Source organism: Stegostoma tigrinum, chromosome 25, assembly GCF_030684315.1.
Source record: "Stegostoma tigrinum isolate sSteTig4 chromosome 25, sSteTig4.hap1, whole genome shotgun sequence".
NCBI classification, from domain to species: Eukaryota; Metazoa; Chordata; class Chondrichthyes; order Orectolobiformes; family Stegostomatidae; genus Stegostoma; species Stegostoma tigrinum.
The window spans coordinates 37,521,185-37,536,995 of NC_081378.1; the positions used below are offsets into that span (position 1 = coordinate 37,521,185).

Below are 15,811 nucleotides of genomic sequence, written 5' to 3' on the forward strand. Positions count from 1 at the left end.
CTCATCCAAGAGTGCAAGAGAGTCATTTTTTAAGAAGAAATGACACTACGTCCATAACATGGTGACAACTAACATATTCAAATGAAAAATTTACATTTTGTTCCAATATTTGAACAGTGTTTCAAAAGTGACAGGTAAATGTTCAGATCGCGCTTCATTCGACCGTCTGCAAACTCTCAGAAGATATCTACAGATAGTGATATCATATCCCTCTACTGTCTGGAAACTTGGGAAACAAGATGATTATTGGCACTGATTCTACAATAGTGTATCGAAAGAAGCCATTACTGACCTGATGTGGAGCGAGTTGTCGACACGGGTGTCGTAGGTTTTGATGTTGTGCTGACTCCTGTGGAAGAATATGAAAAATCATCAAATTGTACTGCAGCTTCAATATCTTCCTATTTGTGAAGAGGTTTCTCATTGAATTGTTTTACTGTGTTTTTCTCAAATGTGACTCTGAATTCCAAAGTCTTCAACATACCAGAATCTCTCGACCAAAAGAGTGTTTCTCCAAGAATGAACAAATGGATTGTCATTGCTAGAAAACAGAATGTGTGGAAAGTGCTCTGCTGGGAACGGAGTCACTTGTCTTTACTTCTAGAGAGCCTCACTCACCCGTTGTAGTGGTTTCCGGAAAAACGGTGGGGATGGTTGTTCCTTTCGATGAAATTGTCACTCCTGAAGAAAAAAATGAAAGCAATGATTTTTATTGACCACCAGTTTCACACTTTCCATTTGAGACTATTGCAAGGAAATTATTTGATAGGAACCATTTTATTAGGAATGAAGGATGCAGGACTTTATTGCACCTTTGTAAATGTTGATGCCGCCAATTGGAAGCCTTAACTCATGTTCTCACTTTGTTCCTTTCAGATTGAACGTGAATACAACTTTGTGATCGCACCCATGTGCAAAATGGTGACATAATGTGCTGTAGGTCAACTGCTATGATTAGTTTTCTAATACTTAGATTAAAATTGCAGCTGCTGTAATTGGCTGTGTTACATGCTGGCTGGAAATGTAGTCTTGAATGCAGCAAAAACGCTCGTGCGCTCTGTGCCTTTTGTTTTGAATGTATTCCGACAGATATGTGTATAACGGAAATCCCCAAATTAAGTGCCTTTTTATGAAAGAAACTCGGGTTCAATGATATTCCCGTTTCCTTTTTCTGTGATGCAGCTACCAAGAAAAGAATAGTAGGTTCAGAGGTGCTGAACTGAGAAGTGATGTGCACACTTTCGAACCGTGCAGAAGGCATAACACGGGCTGAGAGTAGCAGAAACCTGAATTTGAGCAAAGTACGCTGTTGTGCTCGTGTTTGTCCGTAGAGGATCTCACTCACCCGTTGTTGTGGTTTCGGCAATAAATGTTGTAGAGGTTGTTCCTTTCGAACCTGTCACCATGGAGATGAGAATGTGAATCAAAATAATTGATTTTTTAACGTTAAATATTATAGGCTTGAAAATATCACCAAAATGTATTGCATGAAAATTTTAGCATGAGAAAACAGGGAATGATTACTTTGGGTGCAGTAAAATTAATACTTTGAACGAGTTCTTCTTAATTTGCATCAAAAAATGAAAACAGATGGGAAAGAGAACATGAGCCAAAAGTGTTGCGGTTTTTCAAAAACAATTTCTCGTCAAGAAAGAAAACCTTTGACAAGATATGATAATGATTGTGACCTCCACAAACATGGACAGCACATTTTTGCTCCTGACCATGAGTTTTCTTTAAACTTATTGAGCATGATACAAGAAATTAGTTTCTGAAACTCCTGACTCTGGTAACATGAGACAGAATATCGACCAGGAGTTAAATATCGCTTTTCAACATTGGAGTGTTATTGCAACAAAATGAATTTTGATCTTGCCGCTGTACTGATCTTTAAAATAGCCATTACTGACCTGGTGTGGAGCCAGGTGATGTTTCCTTCACTGTTGTCGTCACCTCTAATGAAAAAAGGGGACGTATCATGAAATTTGTGACTAGATTTACAAAACACCTACTTATTTTTGAGTTTCGCCATCATATCGCTGTCAGGATGAATGACGTTTGAACGTTTAAGTTGGGCCCGACAAAACCAAAGCTGAAGAATCTCTTCAGCTATGAATAAACTGACAATATTTATAAGGTAACTGTACAGATTGTATTGATCAGCTTTCAATAAATTCGTTAAATGGGCTGAATAATTATGACTGTGAAATAATTGAGGTCCAATATCATCGACCAACTGCAACACAATGACTGTCACTTGCCGTGGTAGAGTGTAGCTGAGAGAGCCCTCACTCACCCGGTTTGGAGCTGGTTGTGGATCCAGTTGTACTTGGTATCTCTGTTGTTGTGACTCCTTCAACAGTCAAAGAAATTCCAATTAATTTCCCCATAACACATAAAACTTCTAATTGCTGGAGAGTTTTAAACGCCGCCATTACTCAGAAATTTCTACAGAAGTGGCAGAGTTGTGTGAACAGAATTGTTTGCACATACTACAATTAGTTACCTTTTGTAGTTGTTTCAGCAATAACTGTAGTGCCGGATATTTCCTTTGGTGTCGAGGCCACTTCTGAAGAAGAGAAGGGAAGCAATCAAAGTTATTGAATTCCAAGTTCAAATCTGCAGCATTCAGAACATGAAAAAGATGGTGACTTATTTTCACTGGAGCATCAGGGACAGGGAGGTACATTTTACTGAAGCAATAAAGATGAAAGTTGTATTTATCAAAAAATATATCATAGGGAATGGCAAAGTCAGCATTGTCTTCAATTAGAAGAAAAGGTAAACATTTCATAAGTCGAGAAAAAAGGAAAAATTTTTACTCATCCAAGAGTGCAAGAGAGTCATTTTTTAGGAAGAAATGACACTACGTCTATAACATGGTGACAACTAACATCTTCAAATGAAAAATTTACATTTTGTTCCAATATTTGAACAGTGTTTCAAAAGTGACAGGTAAATGTTCTGATCGAGCTTCATTCGACCCTCTGCAAATTCTCAGATAGATATCTATGGGGAGTGATATCACATCCCTCTACTGTCTGGGAACTTGGGAAACAAGATGATTATTGGCACTGATTCTACGATAGTGTATCGAAAGAAGCCATTACTGACCTGATGTGGAGCGAGTTGTCGACACGGGTGTCGTAGGTTTTGATGTTGTGCTGACTCCTGTGGAAGAATATGAAAAATCATCAAATTGTACTGCAGCTTGAAAATCTTCCTATTTGTGAAGAGGTTTCTCATTGAATTGTTTTACTGTGTTTTTCTCAAATGTGACTCTGAATTCCAAAGTCTTCAACATTCCAGAATCTCTCCACCAAAAGAGTGTTTCTCCAAGAATGAACAAATGGATTGTCATTGCTAGAAAACAGAATGTGTGGAAAGTGCTCTGCTGGGAACGGAGTCACTGGTCTTTACTTTTAGAGAGCCTCACTCACCTGTTGTAGTGGTTTCCGGAAAAACGGTGGGGATGGTTGTTCCTTTCGATGAAATTGTCACTCCTGAAGAAAAAAATGAAAGCAATGATTTTTATTGACCACCAGTTTCACACTTTCCATTTGAGACTATTGCAAGGAAATTATTTGATAGGAACCAGAGTATTAGGAATGAAGGATGCATGACTTTATTGCACCTTTGTAAATGTTGATGCCGCCAATTGGAAGCCTTAACTCATGTTCTCACTTTGTTCCTTTCAGATTGAACGTGAATAGAACTTTGTGATCGCACCCATGTGCAAAATGGTGACACAATGTGCTGTAAGTCAACTGCTATGATTAGTTTTGTAATACTTAGATTAAAATTGCAGCTGCTGTAATTGGCTGTGTTACATGCTGGCTGGAAATGTAGTCTTGAATGCAGCAAAAACGCTCGTGCGCTCTGTGCCTTTTGTTTTGAATGTATTCCGACAGATATGTGTATAACGGAAATCCCCAATTTAAGTGCCTTTTTTTGAAAGAAACTCGGGTTCAATGATATTCCCGTTTCCTTTTTCTGTGATGCAGCTACCAAGAAAAGAATAGTAGGTTCAGAGGTCGTGAACTGAGAAGTGATGTGCACACTTTCGAACCGTGCAGAAGACATAACACGGGCTGAGAGTAGCAGAAACCTGAATTTGAGAAAAGTACGCTGTTGTGCTCGTGTTTGTCCGTAGAGGATCTCACTCACCCGTTGTTGTGGTTTCGGCAATAAATGTTGTAGAGGTTGTTCCTTTCGAACCTGTCACCATGGAGATGAGAATGTGAATCAAAATAATTGATTTTTTAACGTTAAATATTATAGGTTTGAAAATATCACCAAAATGTGTTGCATGAAAATTTAAGCATGAGAAAACAGGGAATGATTACTTTGGGTGCAGTAAAATTAATACTTTGAAATAGTTCTTCTTAATTTGCATCAAAAAATGAAAACAGATGGGACAGAGAACATGAGCAAAAAGTGTTGCGGTTTTTCAAAAACAATTTCTCGTCAAGAAAGAAAACCTTTGACAAGATATGATAATGATTGTGACCTCCACAAATTTGGACATCACATTTTTGCTCATGACCATGAGTTTTCTTTAAACTTATTGAGCATGATACAAGGAATTAGTTTCTGAAACTCCTGACTCTGGTAACATTAGACAGAATATCGACCAGGAGTTAAATATCACTTTTCAACATTGGAGTGTTATTGCAACAAAATGAATTTTGATCTTGCCTCTGTACTGATCTTTTAAAAAGCCATTACTGACCTGGTGTGGAGCCAGGTGATGTTTCCTTCACTGTTGTCGTCACCTCTAATGAAAAAAGGGGACGTATCATGAAATTCGTGACTAGATTTACAAAACACCTACTTATTTTTGAGTTTCGCCATCATATCGCTGTCAGGATGAATGACGTTTGAACGTTTAAGTTGGGTTCGCAAAACCAAAGCTGAAGAATCTCTTCAGCTATGAATAAACTGACAATATTTAGAAGGTAACTGTACAGATTGTATTGATCAGCTTTCAACAAATTCATTCAATGGGCTGAATAATTATGACTGTGAAATAATTGAGGTCCAATATCATCGACCAACTGCAACACAATGACTGTCACTTGCCGTGGTACAGTGTAGCTGAGATAGCCCTCACTCACCCGGTTTGGAGCTGGTTGTGGATCCAGTTGTACTTGGTATCTCTGTTGCTGTGACTCCTTCAACAGTCAAAGAAATTCCAATTAATTTCCCCATAACACATAAAACTTCTTATTGCTGGAGAGTTTTAAACGCCATCATTACTCAGAAATTTCTACAGAAGTGGCAGAGTTGTGTGAACAGAATTGTTTGCACATACTACAACTAGTTACCTTTTGTAGTTGTTTCAGCAATAACTGTAGTGCCGGATATTTCCTTTGGTGTCGAGGCCACTTCTGAAGAAGAGAAGGGAAGCAATCAAAGTTATTGAATTCCAAGTTCAAATCTGCAGCATTCAGAACATGAAAAAGATGGTGACTTATTTTCACTGGAGTATCAGGGACAGGGAAGTACATTATACTGAAGCAATAAAGATGAAAGTTGTATTTATCAAAAAATATATCATAGGGAATGGCAAAGTAAGCATTGCCTTCAATTAGAAGAAAAGGTAAACATTTCATAAGTCGAAAAAAAGGAAAAATGTTTACTCATCCAAGAGTGCAAGAGAGTCATTTTTTAAGAAGAAATGACACTACGTCCATAACATGGTGACAACTAACATATTCAAATGAAAAATTTACATTTTGTTCCAATATTTGAACAGTGTTTCAAAAGTGACAGGTAAATGTTCTGATCGCGCTTCATTCGACCGTCTGCAAACTCTCAGAAGATATCTACAGGTAGTGATATCATATCCCTCTACTGTCTGGGAACTTGGGAAACAAGATGATTATTGGCACTGATTCTACGATAGTGTATCGAAAGAAGCCATTACTGACCTGATGTGGAGTGAGTTGTCGACACGGGTGTCGTAGGTTTTGATGTTGTGCTGACTCCTGTGGAAGAATATGAAAAATCATCAAATTGTACTGCAGCTTCAAAATCTTCCTATTAGTGAAGAGGTTTCTCATTGAATTGTTTTACTGTGTTTTTCTCAAATGTGACTCTGAATTCCAAAGTCTTCAACATTCCAGAATCTCTCCACCAAAAGAGTGTTTCTCCAAGAATGAACAAATGGATTGTCATTGCTAGAAAACAGAATGTGTGGAAAGTGCTCTGCTGGGAACGGAGTCACTGGTCTTTACTTTTAGAGAGCCTCACTCACCCGTTGTAGTGGTTTCCGGAAAAACGGTGGGGATGGTTGTTCCTTTCGATGAAATTGTCACTCCTGAAGAAAAAAATGAAAGCAATGATTTTTATTGACCACCAGTTTCACACTTTCCATTTGAGACTATTGCAAGGAAATTATTTGATAGGAACCATTTTATTAGGAATGAAGGATGCAGGACTTTATTGCACCTTTGTAAATGTTGATGCCGCCAATTGGAAGCCTTAACTCATGTTCTCACTTTGTTCCTTTCAGATTGAACGTGAATAGAACTTTGTGATCGCACCCATGTGCAAAATGGTGACATAATGTGCTGTAAGTCAACTGCTATGATTAGTTTTGTAATACTTAGATTAAAATTGCAGCTGCTGTAATTGGCTGTGTTACATGCTGGCTGGAAATGTATTCTCGAATTCAGCAAAAACGCTCGTGCGCTCTGTGCCTCTTGTTTTGAATGTATTCCGACAGATATGTGTATAACGGAAATCCCCAATTTAAGTGCCTTTTTTTGAAAGAAACTCGGGTTCAATGATATTCCCGTTTCCTTTTTCTGTGATGCAGCTACCAAGAAAAGAATAGTAGGTTCAGAGGTGCTGAACTGAGAAGTGATGTGCACACTTTCGAACCGTGCAGAAGGCATAACACGGGCTGAGAGTAGCAGAAACCTGAATTTGAGCAAAGCACGCTGTTGTGCTCGTGTTTGTCCGTAGAGGATCTCACTCACCCGTTGTTGTGGTTTCGGCAATAAATGTTGTAGAGGTTGTTCCTTTCGAACCTGTCACCATGGAGATGAGAATGTGAATCAAAATAATTGATTTTTTAACGTTAAATATTATAGGTTTGAAAATATCACCAAAATGTATTGCATGAAAATTTTAGCATGAGAAAACAGGGAATGATTACTTTGGGTGCAGTAAAATTAATACTTTGAACTAGTTCTTCTTAATTTGCATCAAAAAATGAAAACAGATGGGAAAGAGAACATGAGCCAAAAGTTTTGCGGTTTTTCAAAAACAATTTCTCGTCAAGAAAGAAAACCTTTGACAAGATATGATAATGATTGTGACCTCCACAAACATGGACAGCACATTTTTGCTCCTGACCATGAGTTTTCTTTAAACTTATTGAGCATGATACAAGGAATTAGTTTCTGAAACTCCTGACTCTGGTAACATTAGACAGAATATCGACCAGGAGTTAAATATCGCTTTTCAACATTGGAGTGTTATTGCAACAAAATGAATTTTGATCTTGCCGCTGTACTGATCTTTAAAATAGCCATTACTGACCTGGTGTGGAGCCAGGTGATGTTTCCTTCACTGTTGTCGTCACCTCTAATGAAAAAAGGGGACGTATCATGAAATTTGTGACTAGATTTACAAAACACCTACTTATTTTTGAGTTTCGCCATCATATCGCTGTCAGGATGAATGACGTTTGAACGTTTAAGTTGGGCCCGACAAAACCAAAGCTGAAGAATCTCTTCAGCTATGAATAAACTGACAATATTTATAAGGTAACTGTACAGATTGTATTGATCAGCTTTCAATAAATTCGTTAAGTGGGCTGAATAATTATGACTGTGAAATAATTGAGGTCCAATATCATCGACCAACTGCAACACAATGACTGTCACTTGCCGTGGTACAGTGTAGCTGAGAGAGCCCTCACTCACCCGGTTTGGAGCTGGTTGTGGATCCAGTTGTACTTGGTATCTCTGTTGCTGTGACTCCTTCAACAGTCAAAGAAATTCCAATTAATTTCCCCATAACACATAAAACTTCTTATTGCTGGAGAGTTTTAAACGCCATCATTACTCAGAAATTTCTACAGAAGTGGCAGAGTTGTGTGAACAGAATTGTTTGCACATACTACAATTAGTTACCTTTTGTAGTTGTTTCAGCAATAACTGTAGTGCCGGATATTTCCTTTGGTGTCGAGGCCACTTCTGAAGAAGAGAAGGGAAGCAATCAAAGTTATTGAATTCCAAGTTCAAATCTGCAGCATTCAGAACATGAAAAAGATGGTGACTTATTTTCACTGGAGCATCAGGGACAGGGAGGTACATTTTACTGAAGCAATAAAGATGAATGTTGTATTTATCAAAAAATATATCATAGGGAATGGCAAAGTCAGCATTGTCTTCAATTAGAAGAAAAGGTAAACATTTCATAAGTCGAGAAAAAAGGAAAAATTTTTACTCATCCAAGAGTGCAAGAGAGTCATTTTTTAGGAAGAAATGACACTACGTCTATAACATGGTGACAACTAACATCTTCAAATGAAAAATTTACATTTTGTTCCAATATTTGAACAGTGTTTCAAAAGTGACAGGTAAATGTTCTGATCGAGCTTCATTCGACCCTCTGCAAATTCTCAGATAGATATCTATGGGGAGTGATGTCACATCCCTCTACTGTCTGGGAACTTGGGAAACAAGATGATTATTGGCACTGATTCTACAATAGTGTATCGAAAGAAGCCATTACTGACCTGATGTGGAGCGAGTTGTCGACACGGGTGTCGTAGGTTTTGATGTTGTGCTGACTCCTGTGGAAGAATATGAAAAATCATCAAATTGTACTGCAGCTTCAAAATCTTCCTATTAGTGAAGAGGTTTCTCATTGAATTGTTTTACTGTGTTTTTCTCAAATGTGACTCTGAATTCCAAAGTCTTCAACATTCCAGAATCTCTCCACCAAAAGAGTGTTTCTCCAAGAATGAACAAATGGATTGTCATTGCTAGAAAACAGAATGTGTGGAAAGTGCTCTGCTGGGAACGGAGTCACTCGTCTTTACTTTTAGAGAGCCTCACTCACCCGTTGTAGTGGTTTCTGGAAAAACGGTGGGGATGGTTGTTCCTTTCGATGAAATTGTCACTCCTGAAGAAAAAATGAAAGCAATGATTTTTATTGACCACCAGTTTCACACTTTCCATTTGAGACTATTGCAAGGAAATTATTTGATAGGAACCAGAGTATTAGGAATGAAGGATGCAGGACTTTATTGCACCTTTGTAAATGTTGATGCCGCCAATTGGAAGCCTTAACTCATGTTCTCACTTTGTTCCTTTCAGATTGAACGTGAATACAACTTTGTGATTGCACCCATGTGCAAAATGGTGACATAATGTGCTGTAAGTCAACTGCTATGATTAGTTTTCTAATACTTAGATTAAAATTGCAGCTGCTGTAATTGGCTGTGTTACATGCTGGCTGGAAATGTATTCTCGAATGCAGCAAAAACGCTCGTGCGCTCTGTGCCTTTTGTTTTGAATGTATTCCGACAGATATGTGTATAACGGAAATCCCCAAATTAAGTGCCTTTTTATGAAAGAAACTCGGGTTCAATGATATTCCCGTTTCCTTTTTCTGTGATGCAGCTACCAAGAAAAGAATAGTAGGTTCAGAGGTGCTGAACTGAGAAGTGATGTGCACACTTTCGAACCGTGCAGAAAACATCACACGGGCTGAGAGTAGCAGAAACCTAAATTTGAGCAAAGTACGCTGTTGTGCTCGTGTTTGTCCGTAGAGGATCTCACTCACCCGTTGTTGTGGTTTCGGCAATAAATGTTGTAGAGGTTGTTCCTTTCGAACCTGTCACCATGGAGATGAGAATGTGAATCAAAATAATTGATTTTTTAACGTTAAATATTATAGGTTTGAAAATATCACCAAAATGTATTGCATGAAAATTTTAGCATGAGAAAACAGGGAATGATTACTTTGGGTGCAGTAAAATTAATACTTTGAAATAGTTCTTCTTAAGTTGCATCAAAAAATGAAAACAGATGGGAAAGAGAACATGAGCAAAAAGTGTTGCGGTTTTTCAAAAACAATTTCTCGTCAAGAAAGAAAACCTTTGACAAGATATGATAATGATTGTGACCTCCACAAATTTGGACATCACATTTTTGCTCATGACCATGAGTTTTCTTTAAACTTATTGAGCATGATACAAGGAATTAGTTTCTGAAACTCCTGACTCTGGTAACATTAGACAGAATATCGACCAGGAGTTAAATATCACTTTTCAACATTGGAGTGTTATTGCAACAAAATGAATTTTGATCTTGCCTCTGTACTGATCTTTAAAAAAGCCATTACTGACCTGGTGTGGAGCCAGGTGATGTTTCCTTCACTGTTGTCGTCACCTCTAATGAAAAAAGGGGACGTATCATGAAATTCGTGACCAGATTTACAAAACACCTACTTATTTTTGAGTTTCGCCATCATATCGCTGTCAGGATGAATGACGTTTGAACGTTTAAGTTGGGCCCGACAAAACCAAAGCTGAAGAATCTCTTCAGCTATGAATAAACTGACAATATTTAGAAAGTAACTGTACAGATTGTATTGATCAGCTTTCAACAAATTCATTCAATGGGCTGAATAATTATGACTGTGAAATAATTGAGGTCCAATATCATCGACCAACTGCAACACAATGACTGTCACTTGCCGTGGTAGAGTGTAGCTGAGAGAGCCCTCACTCACCCGGTTTGGAGCTGGTTGTGGATCCAGTTGTACTTGGTATCTCTGTTGCTGTGACTCCTTCAACAGTCAAAGAAATTCCAATTAATTTCCCCATAACACATAAAACTTCTAATTGCTGGAGAGTTTTAAACGCCGCCATTACTCAGAAATTTCTACAGAAGTGGCAGAGTTGTGTGAACAGAATTGTTTGCGCATACTACAACTAGTTACCTGTTGTCGTTGTTTCAGCAATAACTGTCGTGCCGGATATTTCCTTTGGTGTCGAGGCCACTTCTGAAGAAGAGAAGGGAAGCAATCAAAGTTATTGAATTCCAAGTTCAAATCTGCAGCATTCAGAACATGAAAAAATGGTGACTTATTTTCACTGGAGCATCAGGGACAGGGAGGTACATTTTACTGAAGCAATAAAGATGAAAGTTGTATTTATCAAAAAATATATCATAGGGAATGGCAAAGTAAGCATTGTCTTCAATTAGAAGAAAAGGTAAACATTTCATGAGTCGAGAAAAAAGGAAAAATGTTTACTCATCCAAGAGTGCAAGAGAGTCATTTTTTAAGAAGAAATGACACTACGTCCATAACATGGTGACAACTAACATCTTCAAATGAAAAATTTACATTTTGTTCCAATATTTGAACAGTGTTTCAAAAGTGACAGGTAAATGTTCTGATCGAGCTTCAGTCGACCCTCTGCAAAATCTCAGATAGATATCTACGGGGAGTGATATCATATCCCTCTACTGTCTGGGAACTTGGGAAACAAGATGATTATTGGCACTGATTCTACGATAGTGTATCGAAAGAAGCCATTACTGACCTGATGTGGAGCGAGTTGTCGACACGGGTGTCGTAGGTTTTGATGTTGTGCTGACTCCTGTGGTAGAATATGAAAAATCATCAAATTGTACTGCAGCTTCAAAATCTTCCTATTAGTGAAGAGGTTTCTCATTGAATTGTTTTACTGTGTTTTTCTCACATGTGACTCTGAATTCCAAAGTCTTCAACATTACAAATTCTCTCCACGAAAAGAGTGTTTCTCCAAGAATGAACAAATGGATTGTCATTGCTAGAAAACAGAATGTGTGGAAAGTGCTCTGCTGGGAACGGAGTAACCGGTCTTTAATTTTAGTGAGCCTCACTCACCAGTTGTAGTGGTTTCCGGAAAAACGGTGGAGATGGTTGTTCCTTTCGATGAAATTGTCACTCCTGAAGAAAAAATGAAAGCAATGATTTTTATTGACCACCAGTTTCACACTTTCCATTTGAGACTATTGCAAGGAAATTATTTGATAGGAACCAGAGTATTAGGAATGAAGGATGCAGGACTTTATTGCACCTTTGTAAATGTTGATGCCACCAATTGGAAGCCTTAACTCATGTTCTCACTTTGTTTCTTTCAGATTGAACGTGAATAGAACTTTGTGATCGCACCCATGTGCAAAATGGTGACACAATGTGCTGTAAGTCAACTGCTATGATTAGTTTTCTAATACTTAGATTAAAATTGCAGCTGCTGTAATTGGCTGTGTTACATGCTGGCTGGAAATGTATTCTCGAATTCAGCAAAAACGCTCGTGCGCTCTGTGCCTTTTGTTTTGAATGTATTCCGACAGATATGTGTATAACGGAAATCCCCAATTTAAGTGCCTTTTTTTGAAAGAAACTCGGGTTCAATGATATTCCCGTTTCCTTTTTCTGTGATGCAGCTACCAAGAAAAGAATAGTAGGTTCAGAGGTGCTGAACTGAGAAGTGATGTGCACACTTTCGAACCGTGCAGAAGACATAACACGGGCTGAGAGTAGCAGAAACCTGAATTTGAGAAAAGTACGCTGTTGTGCTCGTGTTTGTCCGTAGAGGATCTCACTCACCCGTTGTTGTGGTTTCGGCAATAAATGTTGTAGAGGTTGTTCCTTTCGAACCTGCCACCATGGAGATGAGAATGTGAATCAAAATAATTGATTTTTTAACGTTAAATATTATAGGTTTGAAAATATCACCAAAATGTGTTGCATGAAAATTTTAGCATGAGAAAACAGGGAATGATTACTTTGGGTGCAGTAAAATTAATACTTTGAAATAGTTCTTCTTAATTTGCATCAAAAAATGAAAACAGATGGGAAAGAGAACATGAGCAAAAAGTGTTGCGGTTTTTCAAAAACAATTTCTCGTCAAGAAAGAAAACCTTTGACAAGATATGATAATGATTGTGACCTCCACAAACATGGACATCACATTTTTGCTCATGACCATGAGTTTTCTTTAAACTTATTGAGCATGATACAAGGAATTAGTTTCTGAAACTCCTGACTCTGGTAACATTAGACAGAATATCGACCAGGAGTTAAATATCGCTTTTCAACATTGGAGTGTTATTGCAACAAAATGAATTTTGATCTTGCCTCTGTACTGATCTTTAAAAAAGCCATTACTGACCTGGTGTGGAGCCAGGTGATGTTTCCTTCACTGTTGTCGTCACCTCTAATGAAAAAAGGGGACGTATCATGAAATTCATGACTAGATTTACAAAACACCTACTTATTTTTGAGTTTCGCCATCATATCGCTGTCAGGATGAATGACGTTTGAACGTTTAAGTTGGGCCCGACAAAACCAAAGCTGAAGAATCTCTTCAGCTATGTATAAACTGACAATATTTAGAAGGTAACTGTACAGATTGTATTGATCAGCTTTCAACAAATTCATTCAATGGGCTGAATAATTATGACTGTGAAATAATTGAGGTCCAATATCATCGACCAACTGCAACACAATGACTGTCACTTGCCGTGGTACAGTGTAGCTGAGAGAGCCCTCACTCACCCGGTTTGGAGCTGGTTGTGGATCCAGTTGTACTTGGTATCTCTGTTGCTGTGACTCCTTCAACAGTCAAAGAAATTCCAATTAATTTCCCCATAACACATAAAACTTCTTATTGCTGGAGAGTTTTAAACGCCATCATTACTCAGAAATTTCTACAGAAGTGGCAGAGTTGTGTGAACAGAATTGTTTGCACATACTACAACTAGTTACCTTTTGTAGTTGTTTCAGCAATAACTGTAGTGCCGGATATTTCCTTTGGTGTCGAGGCCACTTCTGAAGAAGAGAAGGGAAGCAATCAAAGTTATTGAATTCCAAGTTCAAATCTGCAGCATTCAGAACATGAAAAAGATGGTGACTTATTTTCACTGGAGTATCAGGGACGGGGAAGTACATTATACTGAAGCAATAAAGATGAAAGTTGTATTTATCAAAAAATATATCATAGGGAATGGCAAAGTAAGCATTGCCTTCAATTAGAAGAAAAGGTAAACATTTCATAAGTCGAAAAAAAGGAAAAATGTTTACTCATCCAAGAGTGCAAGAGAGTCATTTTTTAAGAAGAAATGACACTACGTCCATAACATGGTGACAACTAACATATTCAAATGAAAAATTTACATTTTGTTCCAATATTTGAACAGTGTTTCAAAAGTGACAGGTAAATGTTCTGATCGCGCTTCATTCGACCGTCTGCAAACTCTCAGAAGATATCTACAGGTAGTGATATCATATCCCTCTACTGTCTGGGAACTTGGGAAACAAGATGATTATTGGCACTGATTCTACGATAGTGTATCGAAAGAAGCCATTACTGACCTGATGTGGAGCGAGTTGTCGACACGGGTGTCGTAGGTTTTGATGTTGTGCTGACTCCTGTGGAAGAATATGAAAAATCATCAAATTGTACTGCAGCTTCAAAATCTTCCTATTAGTGAAGAGGTTTCTCATTGAATTGTTTTACTGTGTTTTTCTCAAATGTGACTCTGAATTCCAAAGTCTTCAACATTCCAGAATCTCTCCACCAAAAGAGTGTTTCTCCAAGAATGAACAAATGGATTGTCATTGCTAGAAAACAGAATGTGTGGAAAGTGCTCTGCTGGGAACGGAGTCACTTGTCTTTACTTTTAGAGAGCATCACTCACCCGTTGTAGTGGTTTCCGGAAAAACGGTGGGGATGGTTGTTCCTTTCGATGAAATTGTCACTCCTGAAGAAAAAAATGAAAGCAATGATTTTTATTGACCACCAGTTTCACACTTTCCATTTGAGACTATTGCAAGGAAATTATTTGATAGGAACCAGAGTATTAGGAATGAAGGATGCATGACTTTATTGCACCTTTGTTCATGTTGATGCCGCCAATTGGAAGCCTTAACTCATGTTCTCACTTTGTTCCTTTCAGATTGAACGTGAATAGAACTTTGTGATCGCACCCATGTGCAAAATGGTGACACAATGTGCTGTAAGTCAACTGCTATGATTAGTTTTGTAATACTTAGATTAAAATTGCAGCTGCTGTAATTGGCTGTGTTACATGCTGGCTGGAAATGTATTCTTGAATGCATCAAAAACGCTCGTGCGCTCTGTGCCTTTTGTTTTGAATGTATTCCGACAGATATGTGTATAACGGAAATCCCCAATTTAAGTGCCTTTTTTTGAAAGAAACTCGGGTTCAATGATATTCCCGTTTCCTTTTTCTGTGATGCAGCTACCAAGAAAAGAATAGTAGGTTCAGAGGTGCTGAACTGAGAAGTGATGTGCACACTTTCGAACCGTGCAGAAGACATAACACGGGCTGAGAGTAGCAGAAACCTGAATTTGAGAAAAGTACGCTGTTGTGCTCGTGTTTGTCCGTAGAGGATCTCACTCACCCGTTGTTGTGGTTTCGGCAATAAATGTTGTAGAGGTTGTTCCTTTCGAACCTGCCACCATGGAGATGAGAATGTGAATCAAAATAATTGATTTTTTAACGTTAAATATTATAGGCTTGAAAATATCACCAAAATGTGTTGCATGAAAATTTTAGCATGAGAAAACAGGGAATGATTACTTTGGGTGCAGTAAAATTAATACTTTGAAATAGTTCTTCTTAATTTGCATCAAAAAATGAAAACAGATGGGAAAGAGAACATGAGCAAAAAGTGTTGCGGTTTTTCAAAAACAATTTCTCGTCAAGAAAGAAAACCTTTGACAAGATATGATAATGATTGTGACCTCCACAAACATGGACATCAC

The 15,811-nt window shown here is 38.0% G+C and overlaps 1 protein-coding gene across 1 annotated transcript in view; it reads right to left on the reverse strand.

Annotated features, from left to right (window-relative positions):
* The window catches only part of LOC125463424 (mucin-19-like), a 114,809-nt gene that overhangs the window by 28,712 nt on the left and 70,286 nt on the right, over positions 1–15,811 (reverse strand). Inside the window, exons 64-85 of the mRNA XM_059654772.1 lie at positions 14,721–14,783; positions 14,395–14,451; positions 13,789–13,851; positions 13,579–13,635; positions 11,902–11,964; positions 11,576–11,632; positions 10,969–11,031; positions 10,759–10,815; positions 9,082–9,144; positions 8,756–8,812; positions 8,148–8,210; positions 7,938–7,994; positions 6,260–6,322; positions 5,934–5,990; positions 5,328–5,390; positions 5,118–5,174; positions 3,441–3,503; positions 3,115–3,171; positions 2,507–2,569; positions 2,297–2,353; positions 619–681; positions 293–349 (exon numbers count right to left, since the gene is read on the reverse strand). Coding sequence (XP_059510755.1) covers positions 293–349; positions 619–681; positions 2,297–2,353; positions 2,507–2,569; positions 3,115–3,171; positions 3,441–3,503; positions 5,118–5,174; positions 5,328–5,390; positions 5,934–5,990; positions 6,260–6,322; positions 7,938–7,994; positions 8,148–8,210; positions 8,756–8,812; positions 9,082–9,144; positions 10,759–10,815; positions 10,969–11,031; positions 11,576–11,632; positions 11,902–11,964; positions 13,579–13,635; positions 13,789–13,851; positions 14,395–14,451; positions 14,721–14,783 — 1,320 coding nt within the window. The remainder of the gene's footprint in view (positions 1–292; positions 350–618; positions 682–2,296; positions 2,354–2,506; positions 2,570–3,114; positions 3,172–3,440; positions 3,504–5,117; positions 5,175–5,327; positions 5,391–5,933; positions 5,991–6,259; positions 6,323–7,937; positions 7,995–8,147; positions 8,211–8,755; positions 8,813–9,081; positions 9,145–10,758; positions 10,816–10,968; positions 11,032–11,575; positions 11,633–11,901; positions 11,965–13,578; positions 13,636–13,788; positions 13,852–14,394; positions 14,452–14,720; positions 14,784–15,811) is intronic.